The 16,197-nt window shown below is 41.1% G+C and overlaps 1 protein-coding gene across 2 annotated transcripts in view; it reads left to right on the plus strand.

Annotated features, from left to right (window-relative positions):
- Window positions 1-15,895, plus strand: part of radil2b (Ras association and DIL domains 2b) — a 37,860-nt gene extending 21,965 nt beyond the window's left edge. For both annotated transcript variants that reach the window (XM_026177377.2, XM_080305640.1), the window contains exons 11-18: window positions 2,649-2,913; window positions 6,035-6,207; window positions 8,240-8,384; window positions 8,465-8,631; window positions 11,300-11,777; window positions 11,853-12,049; window positions 14,416-14,555; window positions 14,632-15,895. In XM_026177377.2, the coding sequence (XP_026033162.1) occupies window positions 2,649-2,913; window positions 6,035-6,207; window positions 8,240-8,384; window positions 8,465-8,631; window positions 11,300-11,777; window positions 11,853-12,049; window positions 14,416-14,555; window positions 14,632-14,725 (1,659 nt within the window). In that variant the 3' untranslated portion in view covers window positions 14,726-15,895. The remainder of the gene's footprint in view (window positions 1-2,648; window positions 2,914-6,034; window positions 6,208-8,239; window positions 8,385-8,464; window positions 8,632-11,299; window positions 11,778-11,852; window positions 12,050-14,415; window positions 14,556-14,631) is intronic.
- The last annotated feature ends 302 nt before the right edge of the window (window positions 15,896-16,197 follow it).

Consider the following 16,197-nt stretch of genomic DNA (forward strand, 5'->3'; position numbering starts at 1 on the left):
TCAGATAAATTTCCAGTTAAGTGTGTGGGTGTGGGTGAAAATAGCATCCAAAAAAAATTAATCAGGAGACTGTCCTATTTTGGAGTCATACAGTTACATCTTTAAGCTGATAGTTGATATGGAAGTCTCCTCTTCCAGTTACCGTGATGCTTCAAACGAACAATGCAGATTTAAAGAGTTCTGTCTTTTCAAGTATTAGGCCACATCCAAGACATCATTAGCAAATGACATTAGCCAGCCTGACATGCTGACATGTTAAAGATAGAAAAACAGAGGTCTCACATAAATTCTGGCAGCTGCAATTTTCTTTTCTTAAACAATTTTCCTGTGAAGGAAGGAACTCAGTAATATGACCCTGGTTCTTTAAAGAGGAAAAGTGTTGGAGGATATGGTCTAGATACCTGCCTACAGATAGTAATTTCTAACATGATGCATAATTTTACCTTTTAGAAAATTTAATGTTCAGCTGGTTCACCTTAACTTCTCTCCTGCACCGTTTTGCTTATAAAATACTTTATTGGAGTATATCCAATCAACTGGTAATATTTATAATTTCCTTTTCATTGTCAGTTAGTTATCTCTACAAAACAATTTACAAATTAGAGCAACTAATAGTTCGTTCGGCTGTGTTATATAATGGTACAGCAGATCATGAAGAACTTCAGGGGACACAGGAAAGCACCAGTTGTCCCAGTTTTGACCAGATATTAAATGTTAACAGGGTATTACAACAAACTGCCACCTTCTCCACCAAAATACTGTTGCTGTTGGTTTTTTTTATCCATCTTGTACAGCGTCACTTGCGGTGAACTTAAAATTGCTGAAGGAAGATAGATTGATTGGTAAAGTCAAGTACAGTTAATCTCTGGCTCTCTTCCACTGCATGTCTTTATCCTGTCTTCCTTCTCTCACTCCAACCGGTCGCAGCAGATGGCCCCGCCCCTCCCTGAGCCTGGTTCTGCTGGAGGTTTCTTCCTGTTAAAAGGGAGTTTTTCCTTCCCACTGTCGCCAAAGTGCTTGCTCATAGAGGGTCATATGATTGTTGGGTTTTTCTCTGTATGTATTATTGTAGGGTCTACCTTACAATATAAAACGCCTTAAGACAACTGTTGTTGTGATTTGGTGCTGTATAAATAAAATTGAATTGAATTAAACCACGTAGATCTTATTTTAACTGAATGTATCTTTTAAAACTTTATTTTATTGTAATCTATTCTATGAATCGTTCATGAGCCAAGGATGGGTTAATGTGAGGTATTATTTGTGCTGCATAATCTTGATTACTAGACAAAAGAGAAGAGGATAAAGTTATTTCTCTGCTGTTTGGGCAGATTGAACTCGCTTTCTTCTCACATAGTCTTCTTTGATTTTTGCTTTTTTCTGGTCTTGTCCTGTTAATCCAGGCATGTTTTGTCATCCATCATGAACGCCACAACTTAGAAAGCTCAGAGCCATGAGGCCTGTGGTGTGACCACTGTTAGTCTACAGTAGCGTTTTATGTAGTGTAGCTTGTCTGAGGCAGTATAAAGTTATATTAAATCCTGACAGGTTGCTCCACAAGGTGACCCAGGAAAAACCTCTTGTTTGATAACATTATAACTCCTCCTAGATCACAGCAAATTCAGCTTTAAATCTCAGCAGACATGCTAAAAGTTTCTTAAATCTCTGTTTATTTAGGAGTTTTTCATGGCTTTCCATCTGATGTGAGGGTTATTGCTGCGGGATGGAAAACAAAAGGCGCCACTGGTGAGCAGCTATTGCAGCTGAAGACATGTCGTGATGAATAAAGGCGCACTTTAACAGGCTTGTGGGCAGACTGCGTGTTTACGTGTTCGTCACAATGAATGCAGTTTTATGTTTTTTTACCCCAGGCTAATACGTGCCATGGATGCATGTGGTAATCCCAGAATCCAGTGCTGCTGAGTGAATAAATCCTCTCTGCCCTGATTCCACTGAGAGATATTTTCCAACCAGCAACATTTGCAAGATTATTTGCTTTATTGTTCAGCCATTTCCAGCGTCTTATGTGCAGTGGGATCCGTGGTCGTTACGTTCTCCTGTTCATGTTCGGCCTTTCCTAGCTTCAGAGCGTTAGTGAAAGTAAACTGATCTCCTCAGGGTGGATTGCTTCAAAACCCTTCACTCAGCAGTTCTTTTTGCAGTGCAATGCCAAGCCCACACGAGCCATATTCAGCTTTTTAGGAATGTGATCTATGGCTGGAGTTGGCCTCGGATGCTTGGTGGGTCTAAGAGTGAGATCGGAGAGGAAGGGAGATGTCTGTGTACAATTAGCCTGAACAAAGCGGCCGTTGTCCGGGCTCGCCCTGAAGAACACCAAGGGCCTTTCACTGAAAGGAAGGAAATGTTAAAAACATTATGTCTTTTTTATTTCTGCGAGCACTGGTTGGGTCTACCCAGTCTTCTATCAGCTATGTTATAGTGTGAGACAGACACGCCAGGAAATTGTGGGTGGTCTGAATTCTAGGTTAGGGGGTTACGTGTTTTATTTTATCCTGCTAATCAGAATATACACCACACAAAGTTAACTTTTCCAACCTCAAATTGACCCACAGGAATTATCAACAATTGCCAGCTCCACATCAAAACTGAGTGACTCTAAGCTGCACATTTGTTTTCTGTCTCACAAGGTCCTTTACCCACTCCTGCCAGGACTTTTGGATTGCAATCCGTTCAGGGAAAATTCTGACCTGAGTACAGCCAGTGAAAGCGCTCAGGTCCTGGGTAGCGGAGGACTGCAGGTCCCTGGGGAGATCCAGCAGGTGGTGGAGGTTTTGACCGAGTGCCTGACACTAGTCTCCGACTGCCAGGTTCACCCGGAGATTTCCTCTCAGCTCATCAGCTACCTCTTCTACTTCATCAATGCATCACTCTTCAACTCACTCATGGAGAGAGGTACGCTGGTTGCTTGGGGTGTTCCAGTGTCTGTATCATAGACTATATTAAAGATGGATGTAGCCACTGTTTGCTGCATTAACCTTTGAGAGGTTTTTTTAGGCAAGGTGACCATATTTGGATAAGAGAAAGGAATGCTCAGTGACGAGTTAGAAAAGTGCATTCATAGGCTAAATTACGCTTGAATTTCAAATGCCACTAGAACATAAAACAACCTGCATGTACAGAATTACTGGTCAAATTTGTAACGTCTGGTTAGCCAGTTACGACCTTTAACCCTCTGAGGTTTAAAGCCTGATTTAGACTTCTGTGCTGAATCTTTGTAGAAGCTACAATGTAATCTACTGTAAGTCAGCAACACTGTTGCCAGCATTTATGTGGGTGCTTGTGGGAATGCTGGGAATTTTTTCCCTCCTGGGTCCCCACTATGTGTTGTGGTCAGAATTTTTTAGGGGCAAACATATTTGTCCGTCAAGTTTTTCCACATCATTGTACATTCCCTCACATCCATTCCCGTAGTTTCATCAATCTCGCTTCAGGAACTTGCTGACATTTGTGACTCCTTGTGCTGATGCTGCGATTATTATTCCTTATATTGACAATGACTGTTACCCTTGCACTGATGAATTCAAAATCTGCAGTGAAACAGTAGCATAGGTCGAATCGATGATACAGAACAGGCCAATCACAGTCGCTGCGGGTTGCCTTAACGCAGCTTGTTGTTAAATTTATAGAGAAGTGCACGTCCAATTACGCCGTAAGCTGCCTGCAGTGTTTCACAGGGGTTTGTGGTTAATAATTATGTAAGTAAGTAAAGTTTACTTACAGGGTACTTTTTTTTAGACAAAAACAGGTCACAAATTACTTTGCAGAGATATTAAAAAACAAGGTCAAAATGAACACACCTTAGTCATGAGGATAACACAAAACGCAAAAACAGTAGAGCACTATCTAATTATAATTACAGTATGTCGTTATGTTTTTATTTATTTACTCTGCAAAGTCTCTGCTTTCAGGGAACCAATTATTCCAACCGACGCAGACCAAAAACTATGTTTTAAGAAAAAACTGTTTACTACAAGCACGTCACACCACAGACATCACACCAGTTTAGGATTAACATAACGTCCATGCTGATGGATGTCAAGATCCCCGATTGTGCTTCGGTAAGAAGCACAATTTGGTTTGTGGTGTGATGCACACGTAGTAACCTGTTATGTTGTAAACTGTTTGGCTGTGCTTGGAAAAGAAAGACAAATTTACTGCATAAAATATCGTAACTTGCAGACCTCTGCTTTGCCAGCTGATTGCTTGGTTTCGGACGCCAGCTTTTCAGTCTGGTAACTCAAGCAGGCTCTCCTCCACACAGTCCTCATTTATAAAATGCTTGGACCCCAAACGTTATAGCTGGCAGGTGGATTTTCCAATTTCAGTACAGGTAGCTAAACAAGGAAATCCACTTACTGCTTAAGAGACAGAGACTGAAAGTGGACACTATATCTTTGGTTGCTTAGAATAAAACTCATTGTTGTAGACAGAGGCAGCACAAAAGTAACCCCCCTTAGACTGCCTTTTCTCCTTGATTTTCACTGGGTTATTGGTTCTGTCACTAGTTAGTTAACATAAACTTAAAAATGTCTGTGAGCTGCAACCAACCAACCCGGTGACATTATGTTCTGTACTGGCACAAGATGGCGCTAAACATGTTCTAAAAACTATTAAGGCTTATTTCTTAAATCCAGCCTCACAGACTGTGTTAAACATATGGCAGCTTTTAAAAGCAGGGCTCCATAGTGTAAATTAGCCTTTATAAATGTAGAGTGTTAAAGTCTGGAACATTTTTTTCTTGACATGCATTAAATGACCTTAGAGAAATCTCAGTAGCTTTCACTTTTTATCCAAATCACAAAATCTTTTAGTAGTTTCACATAGTTGCCTTCAAGTTCTTTCAACACATTTTTGCTGGTTCGAGCGTCGTCTTTCCTGATAGTCTCAGCTGACAAGTAGTAAAAAGTGAAGTGGATAATTTTATAGGTCAGCAGAATCATTTCACCTTTTCAGGTCTTCACAGTTTATACCACGACTACTTCTCAGTCTTTTGTCTACTAGTGAATTATCCTCATCAGTCACAAGAAGATCAGATTGTTACTATTAAATGGGAAAACTGTGTGAGTGTTCTGCCCTAACTTTGTAATAACATTTACACTGAGTCACATTTGTCATGAATTTCTTTGCACTTCATCTTTTCTTCTATACTGGCACAGAGATTGTGATGCATCATGTATGGCTTAAACTTACAGCGTGTTTGGCATCTTTTCCCGTATATCTCTTGGCTCATAATTAAGTTCTTAAGGCCTGAACGTTTATGTACTAACAGAAGTTACATTTAGCTGTAACTGCCCTGCCCTCTAGTGGCCATCAAGAGATTTAGCAGTGGCTGCAGAACTTGTTCACTTGTCTCCTTTGTATTTCTTCTGAAGTATGAAGGTGCCGACTTAAACCGAAGTGCTTCTACTGTGGGAATTTAACAATATGCAATAAAGATAGCAGTTGTCTGTTTCTTATAATTCAACAAACAAATGAAAGAGCTAAACATACCCAACTGTAATAACCATAAATCAATAGGTTACAGCAGGTTTTTACCAACATAAAGAGAAGTTGAGATTTCTACATTTTCAGTTATCATATTGGCTAAAATATAACCATGTGTGTAAGTAATTAATACAAGAGTTAAAAAAAACATTTTAAAAGAATCATATAACAAACTCATTAAACCTTCTAAATAACCCTACCCCCCAAAAATTGGGAGAGGTTGACAGGGATGTCAAAGGTCCTTAAACTATCAGCAGGACTGATACCTGCTCCTTTGTGGAAGGAGGAACAGCAGGAGCACTGCAAGAACTACAAAATGACCTCCACCATGTTGCATCTCACACTGTCCAGGGGCTCAGTGATGCCCAAGTCCAGAACTGGAAGGAGATCCCCCAGGAAACCATCTTCAGCTCATTAGGAGGATGCCCCAATTCTGAGCTGTGCATATATAGTTGGGAGACTAATATCTAAACTTACTGTACATTATACATTAGTACATAAAACATGTTTAATACTGTTGTGCACACAGGATCTGAGCCAGGGTTCTATCAGTGGTCCAGAGGTGTGCGAATACGAGCCAATCTTGACCTGCTCCTTGACTGGGCCCATGCAGCAGGACTGGGAGAATTAGCCTTGGAGCACACACACACACTCTCATCGGCTGTCAATCTGCTGGCAACGCCTAGAAAGAATTTACTGCAGGTAAAACACACGATGTTGATTTTGTTGATTTTCCATGCGAGCAGCCCAGGAGAATTTCAAGCTGCTCTTTAACACTCTGACGCTGGTCTCTCAATCTCCCGTTGGAGAGCCGCGAGCCTCCCCATGATGGTATCAAACTTCTGTTCCGTGGTGTTGTCATTCTTTTGATTCTGAGACCTCACAACTGCAGTGATCCGTTCCGCGATGTGTTCCAACTTTCGCTCAAGGGTCTCATTTTGAGCAGGCCTCTCTCTGATGTATCCCCCCATACGCTCAATGGTCTTGTTTTGAGCCTTCACAGCAGCTGTAAGCGTCTCCAAGGTGTTAACCATGCTGCGTTCGTTGTGAGAGGTCGCGCCTCGTCCCATCGCTTCGATTCCAGCGGGCAGCCTTGGGGGGGTTTGAACAGCCGGTTCCGCTCTCTTATTTCTCCGATAAACCAGGGCCAAGCCAGCTCCGATCAGCAAGAACCCTGTTATCATGGTTCCGAATAGGTAGATATCTTCAGCGTCCTCGATCGACAGTCCCGCCAGGCACATGACCCTCCAGTTCTGCCACCCGTCCATCGTGTATCCGGCAGGGAAAGTCCCTCCAGGGCACTCGGGCTCTCCCGAGCCCAGACTCCTCGTTGAGAAAAGGGTGTCAATAGCATTCAGAGACCAGTTGATCAAATCCATAATTCTCTTTTAGGTTTTAGAGAACGACAGTGAGAGACTGTTCCAGGGAAAGTAATACACACGAGACAAGACGAGGACAAGAGGCTAAGCAGGGAAGATAAGGGTAAGGAGGAGAGGAGAAAAAGTGCAACCGCCTTCGCTGAGAGCCAACGGACATTCTAGGTCCCTACTCCCACCTTTGGTCACAATCTCGGGGTAGTGACCCAAAGAATGAGATGCAAGCGTCAGAAATGAACTATCTCTGAAGGGTGGCTGGCATCTCCCTTAGAGATAGGGTGAGGAGCACATGCATCCAGAAGGGGCTTAGAGTAGAGGTGTTACTCCTCCACATCAAAATGAACCAGTTGAGGTGGTTTGGGTTAGCATGCTTCTTGGGCGCCTCCTTGGTGAGGTGTTCTGGAATCTCCTACCGGCAGGAGGCCATGGGCAGACCCAGGACACCATGGAATTATGATATCTCTCAGCTGGCCTGGGAACGCCTCTGTGTTTCCCTGGAAATGAGCTACAGGAGCTGGCTAGAGGGAGGGAGGTCTGGGCTCCTCTGCTTAGGCTGTTGCCCGGCCCAGATAAGTGGAAGAGAAGGGATGGTTGGATGGTTTGATGATGTTTCTCGTTCCAGTATTTAACTGACATACTGCACTTAGCCTAAAGGCATCTACTTGCTTGCCCTGTGTTTGCTTAACATCATATTTAAACATGAACTAATTCAACAAAGTGCTGGAAACATTTCTTAGAAATTTTGGTCCATAGCGATGTGATAGCATCCCACAGTTGCTGAAGATTTGTTTGTTGTGAAAAATGACATTCCCCAACCGAAAACATTTCAGACCAAAGTCTTTCTTGATGGATAGACAGCTCAACTGCTGCTCAGGAGGTAGAGTGGGTGGTCTGATATTTGGAAGGTCAGTCCCGTCTACATATTGAAGTGTCCTTGGGAAGTATACTAAACCCTGATTCAACAGTCTGTGTGCAGTTGATAAATTTCCTAGTTCTGTTTAAACCTGTGGATGAATGTGGGTAGTTCATCAAGTTCAAGCTCAAGCTGACCGAGACATCAGGGTTACCCCAGTCAGGTTTGAGGGACACTGGCTTAAGGTCGTTGGTCCCAGTTTTTAGGTACTCACCTTTAAATGGCTGCTTTTCACAACAGCATACAAACCTTTCCGTTGAGCAGCTGTAACTGTATTCAAAAAAGACAACTGACTTGTACAGCTTCTTATATAGCGCTTTTCTTTTTTTAAAGAAAGTTTTTATTTAACTTAACAGATGAAAATGTAGTAGAAGAATCATTCTAATGCACTGTGTGTGTGTGTGTGTGTGTGTGTGTGTGTGTGTGTGTGTGTGTGTGTACACAGAAAACATGGGTTTCTCTTCGCTTAGACTATCCTGCCCTGAGTCCAGCCCAGCTGAACCATCTTTTGAGTCTATATAGCCCAGCATCGCCTTGTAGACACACCTGGACTCCTTCAGTGCAAGAACAAGCTGCAGCACGCCAAACAGGTGAGAAGTGAGTGTACTGTGAACACAATAATCTTACCTTTCATTTTTTTCATTTTAATACACTCCGTCTTCTTGCTTAGCTGACATTCTTGAGAGCTTTGACACCCACCATCCACTGGTGCTGCCAGACGTGGGCTACCAGCTTCAACTGAGAAGAGCCGTAACAGATTCAGCCCTGAGGAGAGAACTGGACAAGCTCAAAGAGTTTATTTCCACCTTAAATCTCTCAACTGCTGAAGACCACAAGGTAAGAAAATTGCAAAAAGAAATAATATTTTATATAAAGCATAAAAGTATAAAGTTTGCACATAAAGTCAGATTGGAAGCCTTTGCTAAAAAAAACATATATCAGAAAACTTTCTCGTCATGCTAGCAGCCTTGTGAGGCTATAGCAGCATTAGCTTTAGCTTAAGCGCTAGCACCACTAAGCAAACAGTGTAAAACCAACCATGTTGATTTTTACTGTGTTTACCTTCTTAGTCTGTAGTGTTAGTCTGATGACACTTGCTAATTAGGAGTAATAACTGCTAATTAATAAAGTTCAGCAGTTCTTAGTCGATCTGACCGGTTTCTTAGCTCTACTGAGTGTTTCTTTCCAGTAACTAGAATATATTGGGGTATTTAGCAAGTACAAATTCAAAGAGCTAAACAAAGATTGCACATAGAAGTGATGTCCAACAGGTAGCCACATTATCGGTTTCAAAGGAAGAATGTTATTTTAAAAAATGTCGCTTTCAACTGAAAAACAACAAAAAAAGTCTAGTACCACTCAGTCCTTTTTCAAGAAAAACTTCTTGTTCAGCTTTCAGCTTGTCTTTAATATTCAAATTCCAGTATTTAATAGCTATACACTAAGTCACTGAGAGTAACAGTCAGTTAGCATAGAGACTGGAAGTCCCAGCTAGCCTGGGCCCGTTTAAACGTTAAAACATCTGTCGATGATTTTATGAAAAACTAGAAAGCTGATCATCTGTGAAGGTTGTCAGTCATCCAGGTCATCGTAGTCTAAGGAGCTTGGAAAGAAAAAACTCTCCTGAGTTTTAAAACATGTGGTTATCCTAATTGGGCTTTCATCAAGTCAGCAAAGAGGCACCGAAAAGATGACCAGACAACAACTAGACAGACAACAGGGAGGATCAGAAAGACAAACGCAACAACATTGTCATCCCCTATGTAGCAGGTTTATCAGAAAAACTCAGGAGAGTCTTCTCCAAGCATGACATCCCAGTATACTTCAGACCCAGCAACACTCTCAGACAAAAACGAGTTTATCCCAAAGACAGAACTCCTAAACACAAAATTAACAATGTAGTGTATGTGCGAGGAATACTCAGGAATGCTCAGACCTCTACATTTGAGAGACCAAACATAAACACATGACACAACATAGAAGAGCCACCTCCACAGGACAAGACTCAGCAGTCCATCTGCATCTAAAGGACAAAGGTCACTCTTTCGAGGATGCCAATGTTCACATTTTGGACAGAGAGGACAGATGGTTTGAAAGAGGAGTGAAAGAAGCCATCTATGTCCACTGTGATCGACCATCTTTGAACAGTGGTTTACAACACCAACTCTCTGCCATCTATAATCCAGTTTTGAGATCCCAGATGCCTTAACGCCCACTCATATCCTGGGCCTTCTGACCTCAGGAAATCACATGATAGGGTGGGGCTAGGCTTCACAATGAGCTCACCCGAAACCTTGGCTGATTGTGACCTACACCCGTTTTCACACCTTGGCTCGTGTGATTAGGTAGAGGATCATTAAGGGGTTCATTGACCCTCTACAGGGGACACTCCCACAGGGTTTAAATCCAGGACTCTCCACCATTCGACCTTAGAAGCTTCTCGGATGAGAGGTGAAATTGTCATGATCCTGGGTCTTATGACCCAGTGTTTTGAGTTTAGTTTATTTGGATGTTTATGTGATTAAGCTCATGAGTTTTTCTAGTTCTTTGTTATTAGATTCCCCTTGTGTCTTCCAACCCCTGTTAAGTCTCCCTTGTCCTTCATGTGTTTCATGTCTGTTATGTTGTCAAATTCATGTAGTCATGTCTGCGTTTCATTATGTTTCCTATTTTATTTTCTAAGAGGTTCTGTGTTTTGTTTTACTCTTTCCCTGTGGCGTTATGTCCACGTTGTGTCTACTGTGCCTTTCTGTCCCATGTTTCAGGTCCCTATGTTCTGTCTTCTCAGTTGCTGTTAAGTTTGCATGTCTAGAGTTCAGTCAGTGTGTTTCTTGTTTTACTTTGAAGGTTCATGTCTCATGTGAGTGATTCTAGTTTTGCTTCCCTTGTCTCGTCCAGCCTGACTACTCCCAGCTGTGCTCTCCTTCTGTGTCTCATTCCCTCGTTATCCCTCTGTGTATTTAAGCCCTGTGTTTCTCTTTGTCAGTGTCGTAGTCTCCCTCATGGCTGTGTTTCCGTGCGTGTCAGTTTATCCATGTCCCAGTTTAGTTTAGTTTAGTTTAGTTTTCCATGCAATTCTGGAATAAAGCAGCTTTTTGAGTTTAATTTTGTTGTCGTGAGTTTTGCATTTGGGTCCTTCTCCTGCCTGTACACAACCGAAACATGGCAGAAATGTCTTCAAGCAACTTAAAGAAGTCCAGATGTTTTTTCTTTCCAAGCTCCTTAGACTAGAAAGCTAATCACATATCTATACCAGAGCAAGGGCAGATGTTAGGCCTGAAAGTGACCATTAAAAGTGAAAAATCAACAGCTCGAACACTGCAGGCATATTTGTTGCACATTTCACAGTCACAAGTTCTTCATCAGACAATAATGCAATAAAAAATAAATCTGGTGACACCCTTTTTATCGTTTACATCATGTTACAATGAACTATACTATGGTGGCTGTTTTTATGCTCATTGGTGTATCTATTCATGCTGTTCTAATGTTATTTGTCCACCAGGGTGATGGGATTCAAATGGAGGCTAACCTGACTAATGTGGCTAATCTTCAAAACAGCAGTCTAGAAACTTTGAATACATTACAAGCTGATTTGAACTTATGGGAGCCTAGTGACCAAAATCACCATTCCCCTTCAAGTACCTTTGCTCCCTTACCACCTTCACCCCCATCACCGCCATCACCATCATCGCCTTCAACACCATCACCCTTTCCTCTCTTCACCAGCTACCTGGATGAGTTCAGCTCCTCTGGTGCCAATATTTTGTCCCAAAAGCTAAGAAATCTAGAGCTGCAGACAAGAGAGACTGAGACCAGCGAGTCGAGGAGGTCAGTCCTGGACCCCTCCTGCCTCCTCACCCCACCTAACAGTCCCCTCATACTAGGTCGAACTGATCAGGTGAAGGAAGACCAAGACAAATGGATGAAGTCTGATGATGAGACACTTCCCTGGCTCTCTGGTGTAGATGCACATGATGAAGGTATAGAAAGACATTTCCATTCCTAGTTTCTTCTCTGCGTCTTTTTTTGAACATATCATTTGTTTTACTCTCCAGGTGGATTAGTGTTTCAGTGCTTAGCTGCTCTCAAAGTAGACCGCTTAAAGTCCGATTGCAGCAATATGAAAACACTCGTAGAACTAAAAGAAGAAGAGGAGGAGCACGGAGATGAAGAAGAAGCAGATGAAGAGGTTTTTAGCCTGGAGCTGGAGCGAGGTGAAAGAGGGATTGGTCTTGCTCTAATAGACACAAGGGTAAGTCAACGAGAATTTAACCTGTAGACAGTTCGTCACAGGGCTAGCAGAATCTGTGGCACAGCTAAAATTTTATGACGATGAAATTCCAAGAGTAAAGTTGAAGATCTATTTCAAGAAAAAAGTCGAAATGAAAATGAAAAAGATTACAATTGTACCACAGCTGCTATACCCTCTGAGTTACTGCAATCGTACGTCAGAATCGGTTTTAGCAACAAGGAAGGAAGTGATTTCTCTTTTAGCACATAGAGTTAGTGTGGTGAGGAGTATGGAGTAAGCTGTGTCTGGTCAAGCTTTGTACGAAATGCTGGTAATGAACAGATGTGAGGTTGTTGATGGTTATGCCATCGTGCAATAAAGACGATGTATGTTGTGGCCCGATACTGCATCACAGCGCTCATTTTAATAAAAAAAGATAAATAACATTTTTATGTTTTTGGAAGAGGAAAGAGAAACATTTTAAATTAAAAAATATATATAACAATAAAAGGTTCAGAAAGAGATAATAGAATTCAATTTTCACTGCTTAAATATTTGTATTTTCCCACACAGGAAAAAAATCTTGTGATTAAAAAGGATTGAATTTAGCAGTTGTTGCTGGATAAGGACAAATAGCTAGCAAACATGCTACTGATTATCAATTATCAGTTAATAATCAGCTTTATGTTTTGTTTTTCTTTTTATTAGTAATATGTTAAACTTGTTTAAATATTTGCAACATTATAATTATTTAAAAACTGTGTTTTACCATTTAAATAAAAAAATGTTATTCTCTTATCTTATTCTATTCCATTATTTTTCTTTTTGCTGTTGTTACTTTGCACAGTCCACTTTCTGCTGTGACACAACTAATTTCCGAGATGTGGGACTAATAAAGGTTTATCTTATCTTATCTCTGCTAACATAGCTGTAAACTTTTACAGCTATTACAATGAAAAGAAAAAGAAATAAGGTTTGAGTAAGCATTGAGCCACCAACCAACCTAATAATGAAGTGCCTAAAAATACAATTTAAAATGACTCTTTGCTAGGTATGAAAATGTGCCCGATATCCTCTGAAAAACTTTGAAAGAGCTTCTGAAAGTCTGGACAGCTATTACTCAAAAACACTTAAAGTTTGGCTTCTTTGAAGCAGAGTACAGTACTGTGTAACGCAGACACTAAAGCTGATGCGCCAGAATGTCATACGAACGATTCCTTAAATACATGGGGGAGCAAGCGAGTCAGATACCAAGGGCACAAAGATGAAGCAGGTCTGATCAGCAACAGTTTATTTCCCGAGGCAGTAGAAATAAAACAACCCAAATACTAAGAAAAAAGTATACACCAAAGGCCTATCTCCCCTCACCACACTCCCTGCCGGTAACTGATGCCCTCAGGGGTTGGTGCGTTGGTGGTTCTTGGTGTCCGGGGCTGGGCGCTCAGGTATGTACCAGCTCACTCCCAGTGACTACTTGGCGGGGCCTGGTGCCTGTTGCTCGGTCAGGCCTCTTCCGGAGCAAAGGGGGCCCTCGGGCCTCCGGCCTCTGGGCCTGGGGCTCGGTTCACTCTGGCACAGCTGGCCGCCGGCGGAGCCGGCGGGCACGCCACTGCAGCCCCCTCTGGCTTCTGCTCCGTGGCCACCAAATGGGACAGGCAAAGAAAAGAAAAAAGTATACAATAAAATGTTCTCCATATGCTAAAATTCCCACGGAGACTAGATAAAACAATTCTAAAACCCATAAAAATACCATTTTCTACTTGCACTAAAATCCACTGGTGTAATTGTCCCACAACCCCAGATGAATGCTCATTATGGGTCCACCAGCAGGCCAGAAATTCCTTCTCCAGAGCGGGCTCCACGCCAGCCTCATCCCAGAATGACGAGGAGGAGCCTCCTGTCCCCCTCTCGTCCCTTCACTGGACCCGTCACATCCCAGCCCACCTCGCATTTTGCACCGGAGTCTGTCCCTATCAGCTAATTGTCCCATGCCCAGCCAATCCACAGTGGATTAAAACAATGTAGAATAAAACGCTAAAAACCATGCAATACAAACATTAGAATAAAATCATGCAATAAAAACTACACTCGCAAATAAACGCTAAAATCAAAATAAAACCAATATAAAAGATAAATACAAAGTTCCACTGTGTGACAACTGTACTTGAGTTGTTAACAGCAGATGCGTAACACTAAAAATATATCTATAATACATAATACATAATAACTATATATTATTATGTATTGTGGCATGAATTATATTACTTCATGCCATTTATATATAAAAAAATATAATGCAGGTAAAAATAAGGACCATTTTGAAAACCTCACAGTCAGAAACTGTGAAATCTTTGCTTTAATCGAGAACTCGACACCTCATGTTTCAGGACACTTCTTTGAAGGCGAAGGGCATCTTCATTCGTGCAGTGGTCCCAGACTCTCCAGCTGCCCGGTGTGAGAAGCTGTTACCAGGAGACAGGATCTTGGCTGTTAATGGAATCAGCCTTCTTGGACTGGACTACCAAAAGTAAGAAATCTATCATATCTCATATTTAAAGAATTTGGCACGAGCAACTTTGTTTTCATATCTTTCCCTGTTTCAGCGGGAGGGAGCTGATCCAGTCGTCAGGGGCCAGACTGAGGTTACTCGTGTCCAGATCAGACTGGATGGCTAAGATTATACAGAATGAGTGCTGACGCTACATTTGCTGAGAGACTTGTGACACACCATCAGCACTTAAAGATGATTCTGAGAGCTTTTGGAACTTTCAAGTTAAAGGATATGGACAATTTAAAGAAAATCTTCAATCTTCTATCAGGTTTTAGATGTTTTGCAGCTTTTTAATTTACATCACAGTGGCATCATAGTCCTTTTTTGTGTATGGTCAAGGTTACATTAGCGTTATCATTTCCATTGGTAGAAGACAAGACCTTTTCTCTCCATGCTCTCTCCAACTACAAGACCATCACCACAAGAACAAGAAAGCTGATGCAATAACACACATGGAACATTTTTCACAGTGTTATTTAAGTTCAACTCTCTTGTTTAGTCATTAGACATTTCTGGGTCCAAGTATTTCTTCACTTCAAAAGAAGCAGACGAGCCCTGAGGCACTACTGGGAGTAAAAAGCGTGGCTGTTCTCCGAAGTTTTGCAATATCATTTAACATTCAGACATCCAGAAGTAAGTAAGTTAGCTTGTTGACATGTTGATATACCATACTCTGATTCAAATATATTTTTAAAAACAACAACAAACAAAAAATTAACATGTAGACCACTGCAACAACTGTAAAGGTAAATGAAGGCAGAAATCTGTCTTCCAGCAATGTTTGGAGGCTTCTTGACATATGATCATCTGCTACTTATGACAATAAAGCACATATAAGCATATCGACTAAGTGAAGATGTAGGATGTGGATTCAGTTGTTCTTATTGTACATGTCAAAGAGAAGGCTCTGAAAATGGACAAAACTTCAGTCAAGAGAACATCTGAAATAAGACCATCTAAAACAATGTGTTACTGGATGGTCTGGATTTCTTACCATGAACAAGTCCTGAATACTTTGAAAAACAAAGGGTTTTTTCTAATTGTATGTGTCTTGGCCCTTCATTCACATGTCAGTGTTTAGATTTTCAGACGTTTTTTTTTTGCATTTATATATGGACAAGAAAAACAAAGATTTTGTCACGCAATGTCAAAGTTGTACACCTTTTTGATGACAAATTGTGTTAATGTTTGTAGGTTTCTTACTGGCTAACGTGTCTATAAACAGTTAGGATTATATCACTGCAGCAAAAGTGGAGAAAAAAAAACAAAAGCAGAAAACCCCTTTTTTAAAAATAAAATATGCAGATTAAAAGCCACTTATGCAGTGCCTTCACTTTTTCAGACTGTATTTTTTATATTGTCTATGGCTGCATATCAATAACTTGTAAAAAGAAAGATCAAACTCAACTTAAGAGAAAGTTGTTTATTTTTCTTCAATCATAATTGGAAATTTCTCCTTCACATGTTTATATATATACACTTTTTTTAATTTTTAAATGAGAATGGACAGAACCAAGAGACAGGAAAGAGAAAGAAGGAAAGAGAAGCTGGGAAGTGAGTTTACAGAAGGAGAGGGAAAAGAAAAATAGAGAAGAGGGATAGAGAGAGAAAAGACGCT

The sequence above is a fragment of the Astatotilapia calliptera genome, chromosome 8 (genome assembly GCF_964374335.1).
Source record: "Astatotilapia calliptera chromosome 8, fAstCal68.1, whole genome shotgun sequence".
NCBI lineage: Eukaryota > Metazoa > Chordata > Actinopteri > Cichliformes > Cichlidae > Astatotilapia > Astatotilapia calliptera.